This window comes from Nannospalax galili, unplaced genomic scaffold (assembly GCF_000622305.1).
Source record: "Nannospalax galili isolate Female #2095 unplaced genomic scaffold, S.galili_v1.0 scaffold251, whole genome shotgun sequence".
NCBI classification, from domain to species: Eukaryota; Metazoa; Chordata; class Mammalia; order Rodentia; family Spalacidae; genus Nannospalax; species Nannospalax galili.
In genome coordinates this window covers 888459-901396 of record NW_008329576.1, presented here as the reverse complement: position 1 = coordinate 901396, position 12938 = coordinate 888459, and the positions used below count along the sequence as shown (strand labels likewise).

The window sequence follows — 12938 nt, the reverse complement described above, 5'->3', positions numbered from 1 at the left end:
CTTGACTTCAAAGACCAAGGTGCTTATCAGCTCGGGTTCCCTTTTCTCAGGAGCATGAGAAGTCCTTGGGATCCTGTTGGTGGGGGGCAGGGCTATCTGAGCCTTAACAGCAAGTACATGAATACCAGCTGTTATTAGTTTCTGATAATGTATTGACGAAGGTTTACATTTCAGAGTAAGAGTACTCTGAAAAATCTAGCAAAAATCTTTTGGGAAAGGAACCCAGGCTTTGTTTGCTAGGTAACCACTCTACCACTGAACTACATCCTCAGCCCCAAGTTACCTTTTTAAGTTTTTCTTTTTCTTTTCAGATAGGGTTTCACTCTATAGCTCAGAGCTAGCCTGGAACTCATTCTGTAGCCCAGGCTGGCCCAGAGCTTGCAGTAATCTTCCTGCCTCAGCCCCTGGAGTGCTGGAATTACAGGCATGTACCACCACACCCAGCCCCAGTTAGTCACAGTCTTTTTTCACCTGTGGAACTCCAACAGTACCTGATGTGGCATTGCTCAAAGGCACCTCTCAAGCAGTAGGCACTTGGCTACTGATGGCTCCTTGCAGCATCAATGGGCTAGAGCCAGCTTCCATTCAACAGACATTATGTTTAGACACTGAGCTGGATGAGGCAAACACCTGAGTTAGGATTTTACAAAAGAAGACTTAAAACCTCAGGAAAGGGGTTGGGTGCAATTCAGTGGTAGAGTAATTTGCCTAGCATGTGCAGAGCTCTAGTTCCATCCCCGACCCACAAGCCAGGGAAACACTATTTGTTGTGCACCACTCCCTCCTGGCCTCTAGAAGCCCATCAAAAATCACAGCAGCCTCTCTCCCTCCACTTGTCAGGAGTTAGCCTATCTACTGAGAAAACAAAAGGCCCCAAAGGACTCAACCTCACTCAGTATATCTTTATAACTTCCATCTGGTCTGTCCTCACAGGATCATGCTCCCTGTTCAAAACTAATCATTAATAGGCCAATGAGATGGCTCAGTGGGTAAAGGTGCTTGCTGCCAAACCTGGTGACAGGAGTTTGATCCCTGGAATCCACTTTGTGGCAGGAGAGAACCAACTCCTGCAAGGTGACCTCTGACCTCCATACATGCACCGTGGCACATGAGTGTGCACACACTTAAATAGACAAATAATAAATAAATACAAATAAATATAAATAAATAAAATCATTAATGACTAACTTCCCAATGCAATGAGACTCAAGTCCAAATTTTTGGTCTTGATGCATTAAGAAAACACTTGCTACTATTTAAAAAAAAAAACCCAAACCTCTAATAGTGTAACAAAATCAAAATCGATGTATTGGTCAGGTAGTCCCCAAATATGACCTAAATTAGTAGGACCTTGTAAAGGGCAGGGTGGTGGTTTGACTAAGAATGTCTCCCATAGAAATCAAGTATTTGGGCAGTTTGTCTCCAGTTGGTGGTGCTGTTTTGAGAGACTTCAGGAGATGTGACCATGCCACAAGAGGTAGGCTCTGGAAGTAGGCTTTGAGAATTCTTAAGCCTTCCCAAATTTTCAGTCTCTCTCTGCTTCCTGTGCCTGCTTGAATATGTGATCACTCCACCATCTGCTCTGGCTACCTCCTTCTGCCATGCCTCTCCTGCTGTTATGCCATTATGGACTCTTACCCCTGGAACCGAAAGCTCAAATAAACTCTTCCTTCTATAAGTTGCCTTGGTCATGGTGTCTTATTACAGCAACAGAAAAGTAACTAATTACAGGCATGATGTCTTTTATTGTTTTTGTTATGCTGAGTACTTCAGGCTAGCTGGCCTGTGAGCTTCAGGGCAATTCTCCAGGTCACCTGGTTTATTAAAAGAGGCCTTTACCCACTGAGTCATCTTGATAGCCCTGGTTTTGGTTTTTAAAGGCAGAATCCTATATAGCTAAAGCTGACTCCAAAGCTTGATATGTAGCTGAGGATGACCTTGAACTCTTTTTCAGATTTTATTTTTATTTTTAATTATCTGTGCATTATGTGCATGTGTGTACATGAGTGCAGGTACTCACAGAGGACAAAAGAGGTTGTTGGATCCCCTAGAGCTGGAGTTGCAGGCAATTGTGAGCTGTCCAACATGGGTGCTGGAAATGAGTAGTTTGTGCCCTTAACCACTGAGCCATCTCTCCACCCCAGCGTTGAACTCTTGATCTTCTTGTCTCTACTCCCAAGTGCTGGGGTAACAAGTGTGTGCCACCATGCCCCCATTTTATACAGTACCAGAATTAAACTCAGAGCCTCATGCATACTAATTGAGCACTCAGTCAATCCGAGCTTTTGTTGGAGGGGGGAGCTTTTTGAAACAAAAACAGTTTCCTTGTAGCCCCAGGTGGCCTGGAACTTGCTATGTAGACCAGGCTGGCCTCAAACCACCAGAGAACTGCCCGCCTCTGCCTCCCAAGTGCTGGGACTAAGCACGTCACAAAACTTGGCTGCTTTTTTTTTTTTTAAGTTGAAATAAATATGCTATTTTGAGTATCTCTCTGAACAGTAGTAACAATTACTCAGTCCCATTTCTGAACCTACTCCCCATCTGCCAAACTATCCAAATTGAATCTATCCATCAAATACCTATGTCTTGTATTCATTCTTTCAATAAAATTTATTGAACAGCCAGGTGTGATGGTACACACCTTTAGTCCCAGCACTTGGGAGGCAGAGGCAGGAAGATCTCTATGAGTTTGAGGCTAGTCTGGTCTACACAGTGAGTTCCAGCCTCCCCCCCCCCACAAAATTATTGAACAGCCAACATAGGACAACACATACTTGCTGAATGACTCTGCTTCACGTTACTACATGCCTTCAGTGAGCACATAAAAGCTCAGTGAATATTTGTTAGGAGCACTGCTCCTTACAACAATGGAACTTTAAAGCACATGCCAGAATTTCTGGGGTGTGAATATGGGGTGCTGACTGACAGTACTTGAATCCTGATTCTACCACTTACTAGCTCGATGACTCAGTTGCCTTGCCTCACATCGTATGTAAAATGGGGATGCTGGTAACAGGGCTACACTGCACAGCTGCTTAAAACACTGTAAGCACCCCATAAATGGTAGTTATCATTTCTAGCTCCATTTGAGACTGAGATTTGTTCCAGGCTTTCCTTCTAGTGGAAGAGAAAAATCAACATTTGAGAAGTGGGTCCTTGAACAGGCTTGCCCCAGGACCTTGAGCCATCTTCCCATCCAGCAGCTTGTGCCCTAACTCATAAATCCTGACTAATGCCACAGACACGTCACCTTAATGTTTGTGCAGCTCAGTGACTTAATGAAGTGCTTGGAGATCTTCAGATGAAAGACACCCCAAGGGCAGCAACAAATACCCTATTCCATCATAAAAAAAAAAAAAAAAAAAAAACTACCAAAAACATGGAAAAGGCAGAGACACCAGAACTTATTGTAGCAAAGAATGAAAGCAAGCGGTCAAGAAGAGGACAGCCATTCTTCCAGCGTAATTTTATTTATTTATTTATTTATTTATTTATTTATTTATTTATTTAGAGACAAGGTCTCCATATGTAGCCTACACTGAATCTCTCCATGATCCTCCTGACACCACTTCTCAATTGCTAGGATTACAAGTGTGTACAACCACAGCTGACTTAATCCTTTAGTATAGAGACAGAGAGAGCCAGGCATGGTGGCACAAGCCTTTGGTCCCAGCACTCGGGAGGCAGAGGCAGATGGATCTCTGAGATCCAGGCTAGCTTGATCTACATAGGGAGTGCCAGTCCAACTGGAGCTACCGGGAGGGAGACCCTGTCTCAAAAAGGAGAGAGGAGAGAGCGAGAGAGCGAGAGCGAGAGAGAGAGAACAATTCTGAACTCTCCAGACTAAAGCGTTGGAGGTATCTCAGAGTAGTGAAGAATGCCCAAGTCCTTAAGTAATTTGGGGTATGGGTGTACTGTAAATCTTTCACCTTTTCTAAATAAAAACCAGAGCAACAATTTGTATTGTTACCCTAATTAATTTCAGCAAGTTAAAAGGCTTGGACAAACAGGCCTCTGTAAGTGGCTTGTTTGTGAGTTGTGACAGGTCCTGAATTATGCCACGCTCCCTTCTCAGCGTCATGCTTTTCATTGCACAGCTCTTGACCACCACCCCGGGCAATGCACCTTTTACCTAGACTTACGTCCAGGTGTGTCAGTGGGTCAGACGCCTCAGCACAGAAATCCTCAAGCTGGAACAAAACAGTAAACTATGCGGCTTTTACAAAATATGTCGACCCTGAGGTTGGAGCAAGAAAAATAATCGCTACCACCACTGTAAGTTTTCCGTCCCCTATAATGGTGAAGTCGCAACAGGACACGGATTGGAAGAGCCCTGGAGGAGTTCTACATTTTCATAGCCTTGGCACTAAACAGTTCCTTACCCTTCCTAACTAGACGATTCCTTACTTTCAGTTTCTTCCTTTGTAAAGTGTGTATAAGTAAGACCTATTTTGAAAAGTCAGTGAGAAGGCTATGCTTGGAATCGTTCCGCCCCGGTGAAAAGCGCTGCGCAGAACACGTTAGAGCAGTCGATACTCCCACTGTGCAAGCAGCGAACCAGCAGCCACTACAGGATCAACCAGCCCTTCCCAAGGAATCATGGGCCATGAAGTCCTTTCGTAGCCGCACCCTTCTGAACTGCCACAGAAGTAAGGACTACGTTTCCCAGGATGCCACGCGCAGACCGCCGCCACCACCGCCGTCTTCCCCGCCCTCCTCTCGCGCGGCTTCCTGGAATCTGTAGTCTGAGAAGAAAAGAGCTAGACGGCGTCGGGCCGCGGAAGAACGACACGCCCCAGAAGCCCTCGCGCCACTCTTCCCCCTCCCTTCCTGCAGTCGGAGTGCTGTTTTTGTTGTTGGTGAAAGGTGAGGGAACAGCTGATCCGTCTGTGGGGTAAGAAACTTGGCCTAATTGGGAGGGTGGGCTTACTTAGGGGGGAGGGCAGCCCACTTTCGAGTCTGCGGAAGGCTAATCTAAGAGAACTGTAGAAGACGGCGGCTGGAGTGTTTGGGTTTAAATACTTTACGTACTGAAGAAGCCACCCCCACGTTTCTAGTGTTGTTGGTTCAACGGGGGCCCTGAGCAGGGGCATGGCCCCCGCATTGTCCTCGCTCTCGTCTCAAGCCTTCTCTGTAAAGGGTGATACGCTTTGGGAAGCGTGAGGGGACTGAAATATTTGGGTAATCTCCTCCAGGCAAGTCTTTGCCCTCACAAACCTTCCCTCTCGCCCGAATCCAAAGGCCCTTACTACGCTGAATCCCTGAGAAACTTCCAACTTGTAGAGTAACACACACACACGAGAGAGAGATCGCTCTCGTCTCAAGCCTTCTCTGTAAAGGGTGATACGCTTTGGGAAGCGTGAGGGGACTGAAATATTTGGGTAATCTCCTCCAGGCAAGTCTTTGCCCTCACAAACCTTCCCTCTCGCCCGAATCCAAAGGCCCTTACTACGCTGAATCCCTGAGAAACTTCCAACTTGTAGAGTAACACACACACACGAGAGAGAGAGCGAGAGCGAGAGAGAGAGAGAGAGAGCGAGAGAGAGAGAGAGAGGAGAGAAAAAAGCCCCATTTAGAAAGAAAGGAAGGGAGGGAAGGAGGGAGGGAGGGGAAGGGAGAGAGAGAGAGAGAGAGAGAGAGGAGAGAGAGAGAAAGAGAGAGAGAGAAAGAGAAACATCTGAATCTGGCCATATCCACTTTAGGTGTCCAGGACTTTGAGTCAGGGAGAACGTTTGCAGCCGTTACGGATTTTCTTTGTGGGAAGGATTTGAGGGTTCCCCACATGTAGATCTTTGAGGACAATTTACACTCTCCCTACCCCCAGAAGAATTGTTTTGAAGATAGCATGGACTCGATTTACCCAAGGTTTTTTCAGAGATGAAAATCCAAGAAATCGCTTCAATCTAGTCGATATTTTCAAGGAAAAAAATTGTTCTTTCTGCATTGCTGGCCCACCTTTCCATCTTCACTGAAAGTCTGACTTCTTTTAAAGTTCTTCCCCCGCCGCCTCAGCCTTGTGTGGGTTTGTGATGTTTAGGGGTGTGCTCATGACTAGTGGTGATAGCTGATTGGACACATCAGCTGTAGCTGACACAGGAAGCAGATTTGTGGGCTGGAGGGGAGAGAGGAGGGCTGCTGGCTCACAGCCCTGAGTTGAGGAGTACTTTATTTTTAAAGTTAGCATACAAAGTAATGGGTTTCATTATATTTTCAAACATGTATGTCATTATATTTTGTTCTTACTCATTTCCCTTAGTACTCTTTTATTTACCTTATTTTATTTTGTGTGCATTTGTGTGCTTATGCATGTGCAGAAATTGGAAGACAACTTGGGAAAGTTGATTCCTTTCTCCCACAATGCTCCTAAGTCCCAGTGATTGAGCTCGGGTTGTCAGGCTTGGTGGCAAGCACCTTCACTTGCTGAGCTAGCGCCCACCTCAATATTACTCAAATTTATTCTCATCCCGTCCCCACATTTTCCAGTCAACTCTCCCTAGCTAACTTGGAACATCCCTTCCCAGCACCATTCTATAGTGTGTCTTGTACAAATTCAAGCAGATGGCAGAATTTGGACACTTACATTGAGGCTGAGAGGAACAGACAAAATGGGAAGGGAATACTAGACCTGGGCCAATATCCAGTCAAACCAGTAGGTTTCTAGCTCTGTTCCAGGCTACAACAGTAGGTTTCTAGCTCTGTTCCCTTTTCTCAACATTAAATATACATTTCCTCTTCTCCAGGCCCCTTACTTCCCAGTTCCCAATCTGGGTCCTGCCTAGGGGTGGGACTTTCCTAGCTCCTGGCCCCTTCCCAGTTTCCAATCTGTGTCCTGCCTAGGGGTGAGACTTTCCTGGCTCCTGGCCCCCACATTCCAGCTCCCCACACCACCATGTTCCTACTGAGTGTTTCATTCCACCCTTGAGTTGCCACCTCCAGAATATTTGACTTTCTGGGATAATGAAGTTGAGGGACAGAACCTATCTCTCCTTCTATCCTCCCCTTCTCTATTTCTTAGAGAAGAAAAGAAGCTTTCCTTCTTCCACCTCCCTAAAATTGGTGCAAGTAGACAGCTTAGAGAAGAGCTGAGGAGGCTGGATTATAGATTGCTAGTCCCCAAACCATTTTCCAACTTTGAAGACGCTCCATGGTTTTCAAAGATCAGTTGTTTTTGGTCATCTTACCTAGGTACAGTTGGGTCAAGAAACTCAGTCGTAGGTAAGGGAGACCTGCTCAGGGTGAGAAGGTTCCACTCCTCAGCTGGATTTTGAATTCCAGGGCCAAAAGATATGGAGGATTAGGTGGGAAACCAAGAAAACCTGGAAGTCCCAAGGATGTTGAGAGATGAAAAGGAGGGACTAAGGTGGACAGAGCCTGGGATACTGAGACTTGGTCAATAGAGCAGTGAAAAGGGAATAGAAATTAGACAAGTAAGGGCCTATAAGCAGAGAAGGAGAGAGGATACAGCTTGACACAGAGTGGGGTCTGACTTGGAAGGCTAGACCTATGTCCCAGAGACTGAAGTGATAGCTAGAAAAGCTCCTAACAACCCTTAAAGGCTAGAAACCATGTATGTCCTGTGTATGGGCTGTGGGTGGGTGCACATGGGTCAGGGGAGGAGGGTGGAAAGCCTTAAGTCTGTAAACCCTTTCTTTCATAGGATAGCAGGTACCTTGAAGGCAGGATGGACGAGTCATCACTAAGCCGGGCACCATCCCGGGGTGGAGTCAATTTCTTGAATGTAGCCCGGACCTACATCCCCAACACCAAGGTGGAATGTCATTATACCCTGCCCCCAGGCACCATGCCCAGTGCCAGTGACTGGATTGGCATTTTCAAGGTATCCCTAGAACCTCTTCTGCCTCAGGCTTATGGGACATGGGTTGGTTACAATAAGAAGAGTGACTAGGTTTTTGGGTTCTCAAGTTGATAGGGAGAAAGATGACAGATGACAAAAGCCGTCTGTATAAAGTTCATTTCTCCATCTTAGCCTTGCTCTCTCTTGACAGAATAGTGTCCTCCCAACTTTTCTGACTCTTAGCATTCTTGGAACCACTCATTCGGTCCTGCTGTCTCCTCTGTCCCCTTTGGATGGTAGCCCTAGAATAATACCCCTTTTCTACCTCACTCTGTCAGGTAGAAGCTGCCTGTGTTCGGGATTATCACACATTTGTATGGTCTTCAGTGCCAGAAAGTACAACCAATGGTTCTCCTACCCATGCCAGTGTCCAGTTCCAAGGTACAAAGAATGATAGGAAAATAGGAGGGAGGAGTCAAGGGGATGGAGGTTAGGGGAATGGTGGGCTTAGAAGCATCATAGGCACAGAGGATAAGGAAACAGGAATGCAGATAACTCTATAATTACTGGACCTAGAGGTACTCAAGTATAGGCCCAGCTACTTAGGAGGCTGAGGCTGGAACTGAAAGAAAGAAAGAGAGAAACAGAGAAAGAGAAAGAGGGAGATGGGGGAGAAAGAAAAGAAAGAAGAGAGAGAGAAGGAAAGAAAGAAAAGAAAGGGTGGGAGGAAGTGAGAAAGGAGGGAGGGAATGAAGGAAAATAAAATAAAAGAGACCTTATGAGACTGTATCCAACAGGACTTAATAAGTACCATGAGGTTATCACAGCACCAGGGACTCAGAGCTAGAAGGATCTTTAGAGGACGTTTGGTACCACTGTTTACCCCCCAAAATGAAACATTCACCCTATGAGACTAGGAAAAAGCTGCAGTGATATCAGAAGAGAGTAGCTATAATGATCTGAAAGACCTGGGTTCACATCTCAGCTCTCCTACTTAGAAGATGTTTGGCTTTGAGCAAATAACAAGAGGATGCCTGCTTGTAGGGACAAAGTGAGGATTTAAAACGATCCAGATAGCAGTGATAGCACAATGCTTGATACATGTGAGCACTCAACCAGTGGTACCTAGAGTCACTGTGATGATGAGGAAGAGAGTAGGTTTAGGAAGGAGAGAGGGCTAGACAGAGCCCATGAGGGAGTGGACTCAAGGACAGTAGATAACGTGGTACACTAAATAGGAAGAGGGACTTGCTAGCAGTTGAGGGCCAAGAGAGCATACTGGAGCTTTGGTATTCTTCCTGCAGCCAGCTACCTGCCCAAACCAGGAGCCCAACTTTACCAGTTCCGATATGTGAACCGCCAGGGCCGGGTATGTGGGCAGAGCCCCCCTTTCCAGTTCCGAGAACCCAGGCCCATGGATGAGCTGGTGACCCTGGAGGAGGCTGATGGAGGCTCTGACATCCTGCTTGTTGTCCCCAAGGCCACTGTACTCCAGGTAAGAAAAGAGTAGCAGACTTGCTCCTGGACCAGGAAAGCTGAGGACAGCATTTCCAGGGCCCCCTTCCCACTTCATTTTTCCTCATGTGTCACCTCAGCTGAAGACTTCACTGGGAATTACCTAAGGTCTGCTGTCAAGAAAGGCTAGCCTTCACACAGACACCTAGGTCAGGAAAGCAAGCAAGGTTCCTAGAACTGAGCTAGCCTTCTCTCAGTGCCACTGCCTGCCCTAGGTCCTTACAGGTGATCCACTGGGTGGAGGAAGACTGCCCCAGGGGACACGGGAGAAAGGGAGGCTGAGACCTGCCTCCAGTACAGGTAAGTAGAGGGAACAGGTAGGCAGGGCTTGGCATTGTCCTATCCAGCACCAGAGGTGCTGACCACATGTGACTCTTGGGCACGTCAGCTGTGACTAATCCAATTTGAAATATAATTTACAGGTAAGATAACACACTGGGTTTTGAACACTTAATATTTTAACATTTTTTTTTATTTATGGAGGTATGTCAGTATATGTGTGGATGTATGTATGTATGTATGTATGTATGTATGTATGTGTGAATGGGTGCACACATGCCACAGCACACATGTAGAGGACAACTTGTGGGAATCAGTTCTTTCCTTTCACCATGTGGGTTCTGGGGATTAAACTCAGATCACCAGCCTTGGCAGCAAGTGCCTTTACACTCTTGCCAGCCTAAGACTTAGAATTTTTTTGTGTGTGACAGGGTCTCCCTATAGCCCCAGCTGGTCTGGAACTCATTATGTAGACCAGGCTGGCCTCAATATCACAGAGATCCACCTGCCTCTGCCTCCCAAGTACTGGGATTAAAGGTGCGCACCACAATGCCTGGCCCCAAGACTTAGTATATTTAAAAAATATTTATTTTTAATTTTTATGTATATGAGTGTATTTCCTGGATGTATATAAGTGTACCACATGTGTGCATTGCCTGCGGAGGTCAGAGAGGGTGTCAGATCCCTTGAAACTAGAGTTACAGACTGTTATTAGCTGCCATTTGCAGAACTGGGAAACTAACCTGGGTCCTCTGCAAGAGCAGCCAGTGCTCTTAACTATTGAACCATCTCTCCAGCCCCAAGACTTAGTATTTTAACAGTGATTACATATTTAGATAATAATTTTGTGGATAAACTGAGTTAAACAAAGTATTGTAAGAATTAATTTCAAATATTTTTTTCTTTCTTTTTTTGAAGCAGGGTTTCAGGTAACCCAAGCTGGCTTTAAATTTAGTAGGTAGCCAAGGATGTCCTTGAACTCCTGACCCTTCTGCCTCCACCTCCCAAGTGCTGGGATTACATCACACCTCACTTCAGATATTTCTCTGTGTGTGTGTGTGTGTGTGTGTGTGTGTGTGTGTATGTGTGTGTGTGTGCACATGTGTGCATACCATGGTATCATGTTGGGGTCAGAGGACATCTTGCAGGAGTCAGTTCTCTCCTTCCACCATGTGAGTCCTTGGATTGAACTCAGCTCATCAAGCTTAGCAGCAAGTGCCTTTAACCTCTGAGCCATCTTGTTGGCCCAGCCATGGTACTCTTACTTGCCATTCCTCAATTACCCTTCCCAGCCCAGACGTGCACACATGTAAGTACAGAGACCAGAATAGAGTGTCATAGAGTCCCCTGGAGCTGGAGTTACAGGCAGTTATGAGCCACTTAAAGTAGCTACTAGAAAATGTAAACTTAGAAATTTTCCTTATGTAAACATTTCCACTGGGCCAGATAGAGAATTGAAGAGCGATAACAGATACTAGGAAGACATCCTGAGGGAAGATGAGGGATAGGGACGTGGGGAGGGCAGTCCGTCCTCTAGATGAGAGCAGAGTCACTGAGATGAGAGTGGGGGGTTTTTTGGTGATTTGGACAAACTTTCTAAAACTCAAGTCTAATAAATACGTAAATTAACACAATAAGATGTTTGTACCTATGTGAGAAGCAGTGCAAACTGATACTTGGTATTGTGTTTTTGCATGTGGTCTCATTTAAACCTCACAGATGAGGAAATTAGTGATTCAGCTAATACAGCTTGTATTGGAGAGTCGACCCAAATCTATCTAACTCCTGAGATACAGGGTAAACTTAGAGGAACTCCCCATACCACCCCCCTGCCCCCTGCTCCTTTGTCTCTATACCCTTCCAGAGAAGAGATCAGTGAGGAAGGGGCCAGGCCTGGCCTGGAAAAGATAATTGGAGGAATGGCAATTGAAAGTACCATGGCTAGCCTGTGCTGACTTGGCTTCCCCACCCCAGAATGCATTTAAATGGGCGCCTCACAAATACTCCCCATTATCCCCATTCCCCTGTAGAACCAGCTGGATGAAAGTCAGCAGGAACGGAATGATCTGATGCAGCTGAAGCTGCAGTTGGAGGAGCAGGTGACAGAACTGAGGAGCCAAGTGCAGAAGCTAGAGACAGCTCTGACCTCCGCCAGGCGAGAGCATGCAGAGCTCACAGAGCAGTACACGGTAGGAGTTGGGCCCAATGAGGAATGGATTCTGAACCCAGCATCTCAAATTGGAACCCAGCAAAGAGAGGAAGGGAAAGCTGTCAATGGACTTTTAAGATGGTTCTGGCATCAAGGAAATAGGTTTAAAGGTAGCAAGTGAGATTAAACTTTTTTTTTGTCTTTTTGAGACAGGGTCTCCCTGTAGCCCCAGCTGGCCTGGAACTTGCCATGTAGACCAGGCTGGCCTTGAGCTCAGATCTGCCTGCCTTTGCCTCCTGGATGCTAGGATTAAAGGCATGTACCACCACGCCTGGTTTGAAATTAAACTTTTGAGATATGTACCAAGTTTATAATGAGACTCAGTTCTTTGGACCCAGGAATGGTAGGGTAAAGTAAAGATAGCCATATTCCTGGTAACAGTTTCCTATTCAGCTTTTTGAAGGAAGATGGTAGGATGAAGGTGGGATATCTAGTGTTGGTGTGCTCCTCCTAAGCTTGAGACTTGTCCTCACCCTCTGTCTTCCTTGGTACAAACCTTAATTCCAGGGACTTTCCCGGTCCTATGGAGAGCTCACAGAAGAGAGAGACGTCCTGAGTCGGAAGCAGGGTGACCATGTGGCCCGTATCCTGGAGCTCGAGGATGACATCCAGACCATCAGTGAGAAAGTGCTGATGAAGGAGGTGGAACTGGACAGGTATGGGCACCTCCTCAAGCCTAGGACTGCCCTTCATTTCCCAAGACTCCCCCTCCTCCCCCTGACTCAGACTTCAGGGTTTCTCTGTCCCAGCTCACTCTCATACAGGGTTCTCATCCATCTTCCTAAGGCTACTGTGTTCCTCACCTTCAAAAATGATCAGTTACTATTTATTGTATAACAGAAACTAAATAGAGCTAGAAGTGCAGAACTTAGAAGAGATTTGATAGATCAGTCAATGCAAGATAAACAAAGATTAATTTCAAATTTTACTGCAGAATGATGTACACTTATAATCCCAGCTACTAGGAAAGCTGAGGCAAGAAGATCACTTGAATGCAAGATAAACAAAGATTAATTTCAAATTTTACTGCAGAATGATGTACACTTATAATCCCAGCTACTAGGAAAGCTGAGGCAAGAAGATCACTTGAGTCTAGTCTAGGAAACATAGCAAACCTTCATAATGTATAATCATATGAAT

General features: G+C 45.9%; 1 protein-coding gene across 3 annotated transcripts in view; it reads left to right on the top strand.

The window, feature by feature from the left end:
- Nucleotides 1-4757: 4757 nt before the first annotated feature.
- Calcoco1 (calcium binding and coiled-coil domain 1) overlaps nt 4758-12938 on the top strand; it is a 24050-nt gene continuing 15869 nt past the window's right edge. For 2 of the 3 annotated variants that reach the window (XM_008838876.3, XM_029566447.1), the window contains exons 1-6: nt 4758-4894; nt 7658-7837; nt 8134-8236; nt 9100-9290; nt 11620-11778; nt 12306-12454. In XM_008838876.3, the coding sequence (XP_008837098.1) occupies nt 7682-7837; nt 8134-8236; nt 9100-9290; nt 11620-11778; nt 12306-12454 (758 nt within the window). In that variant the 5' untranslated portion in view covers nt 4758-4894; nt 7658-7681. The remainder of the gene's footprint in view (nt 4895-7657; nt 7838-8133; nt 8237-9099; nt 9291-11619; nt 11779-12305; nt 12455-12938) is intronic. The other variant, XM_029566453.1, reaches the window with a different exon arrangement.